The sequence below is a fragment of the Silurus aristotelis genome (genome assembly GCF_946808225.1).
Source record: "Silurus aristotelis genome assembly, chromosome: 10".
Taxonomy (NCBI): Eukaryota; Metazoa; Chordata; class Actinopteri; order Siluriformes; family Siluridae; genus Silurus; species Silurus aristotelis.
Window position 1 is genome coordinate 24,485,477 of NC_139583.1, and position 12,579 is coordinate 24,498,055.

General features: G+C 36.4%; 1 protein-coding gene across 1 annotated transcript; it reads right to left on the reverse strand.

Moving 5' to 3' along the window:
- Positions 1-1,372: 1,372 nt before the first annotated feature.
- siae (sialic acid acetylesterase) lies at positions 1,373-12,290 on the reverse strand. Its single transcript, XM_083553035.1, has 10 exons — positions 12,128-12,290; positions 11,228-11,389; positions 9,076-9,230; positions 8,841-8,979; positions 6,645-6,825; positions 4,435-4,520; positions 4,212-4,345; positions 3,479-3,630; positions 2,486-2,672; positions 1,373-2,369 (listed from the first exon to the last, which is right to left on the reverse strand). The coding sequence occupies exons 1-10, from the start codon at positions 12,183-12,185 to the stop codon at positions 2,055-2,057; spliced, it is 1,569 nt and encodes a 522-aa protein (XP_083409161.1). The 5' UTR covers positions 12,186-12,290; the 3' UTR covers positions 1,373-2,054.
- Between the last annotated feature and the right edge of the window lie 289 nt (positions 12,291-12,579).

Sequence of the window (12,579 nt, forward strand, 5' to 3'; positions counted from 1 at the left end):
TGTGAATCATGTTATCATTTATGCTAGTGCAACTAACAGTGGTTCCATTACCGGCTTCTCTGGGGTTTTTTTCTCTCACTTGAAGTTGCAGCTTATTAAGTACCTGAGAGAATGCAACACAACTCACATAGATGACTCTCCCATGGCATAACATTTAAAGAATCAGCTTTATCTCAGAGTGCTGACACAGAGAGTATTCTTTCAGAAACGTTCAATAAAGCAACATTTCTTAGACTTAAATGAAACCTATTTATTGGTATCCAATAAAAGACATGTCATGGATGATTTAAAAGTAAACTCATGGAAACAAACACCTTCTGACCAATCAGATTCAAGACTGCTGTGGTATAATACTAGGGTTAACTCAAATACCCCAATATACTTGAAAATATCTTTGTAGAAAGTGTTACCTAGTTGAATGTTTTCAATAATTCTTCACCGATTTCTAAATACAAGACTTTAAATACTTGTAGCTATAACAATAAATCTTTTTGACATTTTAATAATCACTTTGTATCTTCAGAGGTCACATGCTGTCCAACCTGTTTAGCCCAGGAATCAGTTTTAATGTGTTGCTGATGTGGGATTTGCATTATTTGTCAGCAGATTACAAACATCCTGTCCAAAATGCATATCAGCAAAAGTGCGAATGCGTTGTGGTTTGGGCTCATGAGAGTTGCAAGGTGAGATCAGGCAGGCTATGTGAGCAGTTAAGGCTTAGCATAAACACAAAGCCAGACCATATAGAACAGTGTACCCATGGGTAGGAAATTCATTTGGGACACCAGGCATGGACTGAAATGGAACCCAAAGGAGAACATGAATCTAGAGAACATGAATTCTGTTTGGTATTAGATTGATGGTAAAAAAAATCTGCAGTTAAATTCTTGCATAAATTTAATTTAATTTATTAATCCTCATGCCTGGGATTGCACAGCTACGTAAACAAACAATATAAGAAATCTGAAATTATCAAAATTAAATTATATTTATGCTGATTCTACAGGACCCGATTCATTTGTAGCATTCTCTGTGAATATCCGGTGATTGTGTTGTATCTTGTTCAGTTTTCATGCAGGACTGAACAAGACCACATATGAGCTCCTGCTCTGGGCTGTATTTCAGTTTAATCTGCAGGGTGGGGTGCGAGTCACACGAGATCCTGTTGTACAGTCACTCTGCGTCATTGTGGTCACTCAGGAGGACTTCCTAGGACACGAGTCCCTCACCTTTGTTTTTTAGAGGCCCTGTCCAGGGAGTAAAAGGGTCTCACTGGATATGCAAGACATCTGTCCAAACCTAAGGCTCATGAGTAAAGGCCTGTGTATGCAATTAAAAAAATAAAATAAAATAAACGTTTAAGGGGACGATCTTTTTGGTGGATCTGAGCACTTACTTTATTGTTGTTTGTTCATTAGTGTCAAAAGGAAGCCAAAATTATACAGTAAAAAAAAAAAAAAAGTGTAGAAACATGACAAGATGAAGTTCTAAAAACTCACATTTCAGTAGTAAATGATGTGTACATTTACATCTTATGTTGTTACAGCATTTAAAAAAAATGTGTGCAAATATCTATGAATATGTAAAACAAACAACCCTATGTACATATACCTTTTTGAATTTTATATCTGTTATTCTTGTCCCATACTTATAGACAATATTGCCATCTGCTGGTTAACAATGGAGTAGCAATACTCAACTGCGTTCCTTTTCCTGACAAACTGTACCCCATACAACCATCCTGAGAAAGAGTCTATTGCCTATGATATGATAATCTTATTTCACTTTAATAGGAACACTGGTGCACATTATCAACAAAAAAAGTATTGCTGTGAATTAAACAGATTTATTTGTGTTTTTTAATTTTCACACTGTTATATTGGACTATTAGACATTTATTTTAATGCACGTGTTCTCATACATATAACAATATAAAAATATAAGTGCCATCTTATTATGTTTTAGGAAAATAAACACAATTTCCGTCTACATTCTCCATCTATTCCAGAGTAATTTCCAAAGCATTAAATATTTCGGACTGATGCCATCATTCTTTAAAGTACATCTTGCTCATCATATGTTAAACATACATAATTTTCTCCACATAATGAACGTACAGGTGATATTTTTGCTGCTGTCAGATTTGTGATAAATAATGGTGCAGGTAACACTCCATCTTTGCTGTAGATGGGACATGCTTTATAAGCACACGGCCAGTCACTCCATGCGTAACGCAAAGCTGCTGGTACACTTTTAAGAGGACACTCTGGGATGGACACCAAAACATAATCCATTCCTTTTTTCTTCATTGGTGCCGGAATCCACAGGGAACCTGATTGACAGGGTTTAGTTTTTATAGAGCAGCAGATCTGTAGTAGAGAAAACACACAGGCAGCAAGATGAGGAAAAGCTACACCTTCATCACAGTGAAATCGCTGTGCTATAAATAACAAATATTGCTCAATGACACAGTACCAAGCCGTACCTCAAAAATGTTTTCGGAAAGCGTGGCTGTGAGATTTTGATTGTAAATGATTTTTATGGTGGTGTTTTTAAACCGAACAGACATGGGAAATGGACCCTCGAAGGAGACCCCATTTTCCTCATAGGCTACAGCTCGCGCACCCAGCACCAGCCTGAATGCTACATCCTGTTTATCCCGTGGGTGGATGCTACACACACACACAGAGTTTTGCAAATAATTATTCTGCTGTTCCTTCAGATGTTATAGCTCATCGAACATATAAATTTTTCCCTGCAGAAATATTACAAATTAACAAACACTATAAATACATATTTAATGCATATACTATCTATCTATCTATCTATCTATCTATCTATCTATCTATCTATCTATCTATCTATCTATCTATCTATCTATCTATCTATCTATCTATCTATCTATCTATCTATCTATCTATCTATCTATCTATCTATCTATCTATCTATCTATCTATCTACACACTAGTGTGAAAAAGTGTTTCCTGATTTCTTTTTTTTTTTTTTTGCATGTTTGTCACACTTTAATATTTCAGATCATCAAACTAATGTAAGTATTAGTAAAAGATAACAAAAGTGAACACAACATGCAGAAAACAAAATCCAAAACTACATGGCCCTGTGTGAAAAAGTGTTTGCCCCCCTGTTAAAACTGTAGTTCATCACACCTGAGCTCAATTTCTCTAGCCACACCCAGACCTGATTACTGCCACACCTGTTCACAATCAAGAAATCTCTTAAATAGGACCCACCTGACAAAATAAAGTAGACCAAAAGATCTCAAAAAGCTAAACAGGGTGCAATAACAATTAGCTCTAACAGAAGAAATTATGTAATACCCACAGTGAAACAAGGGGGTGGAAGCTTTAAGGTTTGGGGTTGTTTTGGAGCAGGGAAGGTTGGAATCTTACATGTGTTTATGTATATAAAATTCTGTGCTTTGAGAATGATTTTACACGTGCACACACATACACAGTACCTGCCCCAAGGTGAAGACTCATCTGGCAAGTCCATAGCAACAGCCATAAATGTTTTTTTCATGACCTTATTTGGAACAAAACCATAGTCGTCTGTCTGGTGCCAACGAATTTCTGGAAAACCATCTTGTACGTTCTTCTTGTAGGTGGACAGCTGTAGGGAGCCAAACACACACACACACACACACAAGTTTGCGGACACCTGGTCATATGTTTGGCATGTTCTTTTTGTGCATCGCATTCCACATTTTGTCACAATTTGCTCTTATAATTCCATCCACTCCTCATGGTCCACTAGATTTTGGAGTGTGCTTGTGGAGATTTGTAGACATTCAGACACAAGGGTGTTTGTAAAGTCAGGTACTGATGTAGGCGAGGTGAAGAGGCCCACGTCAGCATTCCAACTCATCCAAAAGGTGTTCAATACTGGTTGAGGCCAGAGCAACCCATGCAAAGCATATCTTCATTCAGTTTGCTTTGTTCACGGGGGCACAGTTATGCTGGAACAGGTTTGGGTCTTCTAGTATAAGTGAGAGGAAATAGTCATGCTACTGCAGCCAAAGACAACAACTGGAATCAAGCGTTTGCGAGAACTTGCAATGAATCTGTTACAGTGCTGTGGAGGAGTTTTTGTCCATATTTAAATGGTCAATATATATATACATATTCATTATTCTACAGCTAAGTCGTTTAAATCTACTAATCAATCTCGGTTCCAATGATCCTGCATGGTACCTGTACAAATCCAAGTGGAAAGTCTTTTGGAGTCTGTCCCTTTGAGCCTATATGGAATGCCATCCTCCAGTCATCAATCATGGCTGGGAAAAGGCACGAGTACTTGTCCTGGTCATATTCTGCATTGGCTTCACCTAAAAAAAAAAAAAAAAAAAAAGCAGGGAAAAGCTAGACCACGCCACACTTTAAGAAATGCGTTGGATCGCTGAATGAGAATTAATACCTTGGTACCATATTGCTCCTTTAATGGTCATGTTGACAAGAGGGTGAATCATGGCATTCCATAACAGTGTACTGTTCCAATGTGCACTGTTTTATAAATAAAAAAATTAAAATAAGTAATTAAACAGTTCAGCGTCTAAAATTTTAAATGATGTGTTAGAAGCAGGAAAAATGGGAAAGTGTAAGGATTTGAACAAGTTTGACCAAACTGTAAGGGCTAGACGACTGGGTCAGAGCATCTCCAAAACTGCAGCTCTTGTGGGCTGTTCTCGGTCTGCAGTGCTCAGTATCTATTAAAACTGGTTCAAGGAAGGAACAGTGGTGAACCGGTGACAGGGTAGTAGGTGATCAAGACTCAAAAAGGCTGGCACGTGTTAAAGATAATCGTGTTAATGCTCGATGGGTCAGGACTGTTTTGGCAGCAAAAGAGGACCAACACAATATTAGACAGGTGGTCATAATGTTATGCCTGTTCGGTGTATATCATTAAGACGTTCTCAGTAAGTGTTATATAAATAAAAAATGGGCAGTACATTAAGACATTACATGTTTGATTGCTCATGTCCTTTTTTTACATTGGACTTAAATTATAAATGGACAATAATATACAGTACCAGTCTAAAGTTTGGAAACACCTAATCTTTTATCGTTTTTGAGAGACACATGCATGTTTCTTTTGTTTATATGCATTAACCTCGGTAATTTAATTGTATTCATTTTCATCAGTCTAATTACAGTAAGTTCTGGATAAAACACTTGTTCCACTTCACAAGCTTTTTATTCAGTTAGTATTACAGTATTAGTAAAAGTGAGTACACCCTTTATATTTCAGCAACCATTTTAGTGGATCTTCTCAAGGGACAATACTATAGAAATGAAACTTGGATATAATTTAGAGCAATATAGATCTAGGTATATAACAGTAGACAATTACTGTCCTTTTGAAAATAACTCACCATACAGCCAGTGGTAACAGTTGTATAATGTTTAACCATGAAAAGCCACAAGTTTTATTCATCATGTTCATGTTTTTATTTGCTTGCTAGGACCATACAAATTTGTGTATCTTGCATTTGAGCTGTTAAAATTTACTGCTTTAAATACAATTCTCTCATACTGACCAGGGGATGTTCAACATGGCACCACATATTAAAGACTCTCTGAGGATTTGAGAATTAGAATCGTTGCTCTCCACAAATATGCCTCGGGTATAAGAAGATCGGTAACACCCTGAAACTGAGTTATAGTATGGTGGCCAGTGTCATACAGAGGTTTTCCAAGACGGGTTCCACTCCAAACAAACCTCGTGAAGGGTTGATCAAAGAAGTCGAATCCTCATGCCGTGTCTCAGGTGCAAAAACTGGCTTCAAAAAACTGAGGCATGAGTGCTGCAGCATTGTTTTAGAGATTGCAGAAGGGGAAGGTCAGTTTGTCGATCATGAAGGTCAGTCTCATGGCAATTTGGGATATAGTTACAAAATTGTATCTATTGATTCATGTTCAAGGACACAAATTTCCCTCTTGCCATGTAATGTATTTCGATAGGAAGTATTTTTGGTGCCTCTGCCACATTTTTCTTTTCACTGGGTGGAATTTTTTATAGATACATTTATATGTTTGTTCGATCAAAGTAAATCTTCCTACCATTTAATTACTTAGTTTGTTGCATTTAAATGAAAGAAACATGCATGTGCCTCTTAAAAACCATAAAAGACTAGGAGTTTCCATACTTCTCACAGGTACTGTATGCAAATAGGACTTTAATTATGTAGCCATGATTATTATATTATTATAATTAGGAATAAGAAGAAAAAAAAAAAAAAGCTGGCTGGAAAAAAAAGTTAGAAACTGAGATTTTAAAAAGATTAATTATATTCATTTAATTTTAATGTTTGTCTTAATAAATTGAAACAAGCTTTTCAGATAAATGACATGGGATGATTGTAAAAGTGGGTGGAGCTTATTAAACCCTTTAAAACGCAGTTGTCATGAGTGGGCGGTAAACAGTTTTATTGTTTTGCTACAGTTAAAAAAATAGAGGCATTATACACATAAATTATCTATAAAGCAAAAATCAATCAAACTCAACTTTGATCAGAAGCTTGCCAAAAACACATTCTTCTGTCTATCATATTAATCCCTTTTGTATTCAACTAAATTTGGAAGGTTAATCTTATCCAAGTGCAAAATATAGTCTAGAGCAGATTGTACCTGGCAGGTTTCTCGAGGTCGCAGTTGTGAAGTACTCTATGGGAGGACCATGCTTCTATAGGCGTCCCACCCCAGCAAGACTCCACCAACCCAATCGGATACTTCAGGTGCTCGTAAAGGTAGCGGCCGAACAACCAGCACACAGCCGAGAAGTGACCGAAATCTTCTCCTCCAAGGATTTCTACAATCACAGATAGACAGACAAAACTTCTAAACCTCCTATAGCAATAAATATAAACCTTCTATAGCAATAAATACACATGTGGCTAATCATTTAATAATAATGATAGTTTTAATGCTTTGAACGCAACAATCAGCGAAGCACAATTGGACAAGCTGGAACCATTGTGTTCTATTTCATTCAAAACTCACTACATTTTCACACATTTGGTAAACATAAAATGAATACAATTACCCCAATAGATTCTCTAGTTATCCACTGCAATTTATCTTTAGGTACAATCGCTAGTTTGCCATTACAGTAAGTTAATGTACTATAATAGGAAAATAATTAATAACAGGGGGGAATGACACAGTGCAATACTTAACAGAGCTACAATCCCCCCCTTAAAGATGGTCGATGAGCAAAAAAACAGTATACGCTGAGTTGACAATCTTTTAAAAAAAGCAAATTTCCAAGTTAACAAAGTGCAAGTTTTATCAGTTTCTAGTTTCATTAAATATTGTAAAAACATCACCAATCGTCTACTTTATCATCTACCTCTAAAAGCCAAAAATGGAAAGAAACCTCAGTCCTAAAGACTGTTCTGTGGCAGAAAACTTAGTTTGAGCTTTACCACTGACTATTACAAAGCACACAGACATGTACTTTGTTCTTTTACTTAAGTAATTTTTGGCTACTTTCTAGTTTTAAAGAGTATCAAAGATATAAGCAACATACATTTATGAATCAATATATGCAATTTTACTCCACTATATTTTAATTGACAATGACAGTTACCGGTTACATTTTGCATGGAGCTGAAAACTACACGGTATTGAAGGTACTAGATGCGACTTGTCTTTTTGCACCAAATGAAGCCACTCCACATAGTAGTAAAAGGCGAATTAGCATCTAATGGTTCTTCTACTTTGTGACATGATAGTGCAATTATATTTGTTACCTGAAAATACCTTTTTGAATGATTGCTTTACTACAGGGGTGTCCAATTTTTTCACAAAGGGCAGGTGTGGGTGCAGGTTTTATTTACAACCAAGCAAGTCCACATCGAATTCTAACTGTTTAAATCCAATGTTTTTTTCAATGACTCAGATGTGACCCTTGACTGGTTGAAATGATAACCTGCACCTACACCTGCATCCATTCTGGCATGCTGAATAGACAAAAAGGTTGTTGTGTTGATTTGGTTAATGCAGTGTTGAGGTGTACAATTCGGTTTATATTGTAGAAAATAAAACCCTCACAAATCAACAGTTTTTGGCTTTTCATCAACATGTGTCTTGGTGTTTAGGACTAGTGCATCTTTAAACCTACGTTCAACATGAGTAAAAATACTTAAGTACTGTTAAAACCAGATACTCTAAGACTTTTACTCAAGTCATATTTACTCTTTACACCGCTGTACAGAATACAGACTTCAACAATAATGCTAAATAAATGTCAAATAAAACAATGATCTGTTTTTAAAGTGTCCTCCATACAAGACCCTGTGTAAGCTGTTACTATGGACACAATTAGTTAGACCAAGCACATTAATATGAACTTGCAGCTAGAACTACTTACCTTTCTGAGCTGCCGAGATATAGATTATATAGATTATATATATATATATATATATATATATATATATATATATATATATATATATATATATATATATATATATATATAACAACCAATCAGGAATGAGAACTAAAAAATACTGAGCCAATTGTCCTAAAACTGCAATCGACTAGGTGCAAAATTAAAATCTGTCTATCAAAACATAGGTATATTCATTAACCTGTATAAAGAGCAGCACTTAGAACAACTGCTTACAGTCTGAATATTATGTTAGCTACACAAAAACATGATAATAGGTTTGTTCCTGATTCCATTTGTCTTTCAAGTCAGCCATTTATTTGGTAGTAGTTTCTCACCAGGAAATCAAGATAGTTCAGAACCTCTAAATCTTATAACAAGAATAAAAAAGCATTCCAAAAACCTCATTGTTTTTTGGACACCCTTGTTAATACCTGGTGTGGGAAGGGACCAAGGAACCTCCACACCTAAAAGGTCATTCAACTCAACACTGCTGTTATTCAGTGCCACCTGGAAAACCCTCACGTTAGGGAACTTCGCGGCCAAGGCTAACTCCTCGGAGGCATTATATACCTGTATAAAGAGCAGAAACACAAATTTCTCAATGAGAAAAATGACCTCAGGGAGCTTTTTAGCAGTATTCTGTTTAGAGAAAAAAGGGAAAGTCACCTGACCAAGTGTAAAGGCCATGTTGCTCTGGCCACCACATAACCAAACATCTCCAAACAGCACATCCATAAGTACAATCTTGTTTTTGTTTTGAACAGCAGTCAGAATATATGGACCACCAGCCTGAACTGGATCAAGAATCACCTTCCAAATGCCTGCAGAAGTTTTGTCTGTTTTATTCTTGTTTTTTTATTCCCATTTTATGCTCTTTATGTTATTCTCAATGTTAGTCTCAAGAAGGGTAGAATATATATATATATATATATATATACAGTGAGGAAAATAAGTATTTGAACACCCTGCTATTTTGCAAGTTCTCCCACTTAGAAATCATGGAGGGGTCTGAAATTGTCATCGTGGGTGCATGTCCACTGTGAGAGACATAATCTAAAAAGGAAAATCCAGAAATCACAATATATGATTTTTAAACTATTTATTTGTATGATACAGCTGCAAATATGTATTTTAACACCTGTCTATCAGCTAGAATTCTGACCCTCAAAGACCTTTTAGTCTGCCTTTAAAATGTCCACCTCCACTACATTTATTATCCTAAATTAAATGCACCTGTTTGAGGTCGTTAGCTGCATAAAAACACCTGTCCACCCCATACAATCAGTAAGAATCCAACTACTAACATGGCCAAGACCAAAGAGCTGTCCAAAGACACTAGAGACAAAATTGTACACCTCCACAAGGCTGGAAAGGGCTACGGGGAAATTGGCAAGCAGCTTGGTGAAAAAAAGTCCACTGTTGGAGCAATCATTAGAAAATGGAAGAAGCTAAACATGACTGTCAAGCTCCCTCGGACTGGGGCTCCATGCAAGATCTCACCTCGTGGGGTCTCAATGATCCTAAGGAAGGTGAGAAATCAACCCAGAACTACACGGTAGGAGCTGGTCAATGACCTGAAAAGAGCTGGGACCACCGTTTCCAAGGTTACTGTTGGTAATACACTAAGACGTCATGGTTTGAAATCATGCATGGCACGGAAGGTTCCCCTGCTTAAACCACCATATGTCCAGGCACGTCTTAAGTTTGCCAATGACCATTTGGATGATCCAGAGGAGTCATGGGAGAAAGTCATTTGGTCAGATGCGACCAAAATAGAACTTTTGGGTCATAATTTCACTAAACGTGTTTGGAGGAAGAAGAATGATGAGTACCATCCCAAGAACACCATCCCTACTGTGAAGCATGGGGGTGGTAGCATCATGCTTTGGGGGTGTTTTTCTGCACATGGGACAGGGCAACTGCACTGTATTAAGAAGAGGATGACCGGGGCCATGTATTGCGAGATTTTGGGGAACAACCTCCTTCCCTCAGTTAGAGCATTAAAGATGGGTCGAGGCTGGGTCTTCCATCATGACAATGACCCGAAGCACACAGCCAGGATAACCAAGGAGTGGCTCTGTAAGAAGCATATCAAGGTTCTGGCATGGCCTAGCCAGTCTCCAGACCTAAACCCAATAGAGAATCTTTGGAGGGAGCTCAAACTCCGTGTTTCTCAGCGACAGGCCAGAAACCTGACTGATCTAGAGAAGATCTGTGTGGAGGAGTGGGCCAAAATCCCTCCTGCAGTGTGTGCAAACCTGGTGAAAAACTACAGGAAACGTTTGACCTCAAACAAATGCTACTGTACCAAATATTAACATTGACTTTCTCAGGTGTTCAAATACTTATTTGCAGCTGTATCATACAAACAAATAGTTTAAAAATCATATATTGTGATTTCTGGATTTTTTTTTTAGATTATGTCTCTCACAGTGGACATGCACCTACGATGACAATTTCAGACCCCTCCATGATTTCTAAGTGGGAGAACTTGCAAAATAGCAGGGTGTTCAAATACTTATTTTCCTCACTGTATATATATATTTATATATATATATATATATATATATATATATATATATATATATATATATATATATATATATAAATAAATATAATGCCAATGTTTTAAAATGAAAAGATTATTTTACTAAAAATTACCATGCATTTAATGTCACTAAAATAACACAACAGATTGAAATGTATAAGCATTAAAAGGTAAGTCCAATAAATGTTTATTACTGCTACTTAAAAGTTTCTGTGCTATCAGTAAATGCTTCTCGCTTAAACTTCACACTAACCAGCTTTTGTTACTCACCATTAAAAACTGCAACAGATTTATTTTTATAATGTTGTGGTCCATCTATAGTAATCTGAACCTCATCTCCAGCTGTGCCATACCCCCAAACCATGGCTTGCTCTGGAGATTTCTGCAGGACCATATGATCTCCATAATACGACGCAAAGCGAAATTCAGAACCTGTAAAGACAAATGTGCAGATGTAGTAGGTAATTCTGCTGCCTCACAGCTCCAAGGCCAGTTCGAGTGCTGTCTTTGTGCACTTTTTATGCAAGTTCTTCCCAAGGCTGTTGGAATTCTTTAGTTTTCCTCCACCTTCCAAAAACATACCAGAATTACCAGTATATTATCTACTCTAAATTGTTTATGAATGTCTGATTTGAGTGTGCGTGTGTGGACTACTATCCAGGGTATATTCCAGTCTACCACCTAGTATTTCTGGGATAAGCTCTGGAGCCACCACAACCCAGCATAAACAAGTTAACAGAGATGGGTGGATGGATGGCAATCAAATTAATGATGGCAATGACACCTGAAAATGATCTACCTGCTTTAATGATCTACCTGCTTTTGGTTACTTTGTGCAATACATTGGCAAATAAATAAAACCTTGTTTACTGTCCAACAGCTACAAATGCAGTTAGAAGAGGTCTTCCTGCAAGGTTCTCAGCTTATTAAGAGCAAGAAAGAATAATTAATAATAATAATAATAATAATAATAATATTAATAATAATAATAATAATAAGATATACATGTAGGATGATGACATGAAGATTTCAAGACAAAATTCAGTATCTAAATTAACCCATGCATAGATGAGTACATACAGATTGTATTTAAAAGAATTATTACAACTACAAAATAAAAAGTGAAATTATGTTTTGCTAGTAGTTCTACTACAGTTTATTATATCTTACCTACGCATAATTCAACAAAAACGCTTAAAATCACTACGAATGCAACTTCAGCCTGCATTTCTGTAGAAGCCTCACAACCAGGAAGTGCTGCCAAAGTCACATGAGTTTCACGTGAGAGTCTTGTAGGCGGAGCGAAGGTCAAACCCGGAAGTGTGGGTGTTTCTTCTGCATTCAGGTGGGAAGTAATGAGGTACAAATACTTGGTTTCAGTACTTTACTTCACTATTTATTTTTTGGACAACTTTTTTACTTTCACTCAAACTAAAGTAACGAGCCTGTTTTTAAAATGTAAGAAGTAGAAAGTACAGATATTTGTGTCAAAATACATTTCTACTTCTTACATTTTAAAAACACATCTTACATTTATTAGGCATTTTGTATTATTATATTAATTTAGGCTGTCAAAATGCAAATTCATTTTAACGGCACTGTTTGACCATTTTTTATATAAA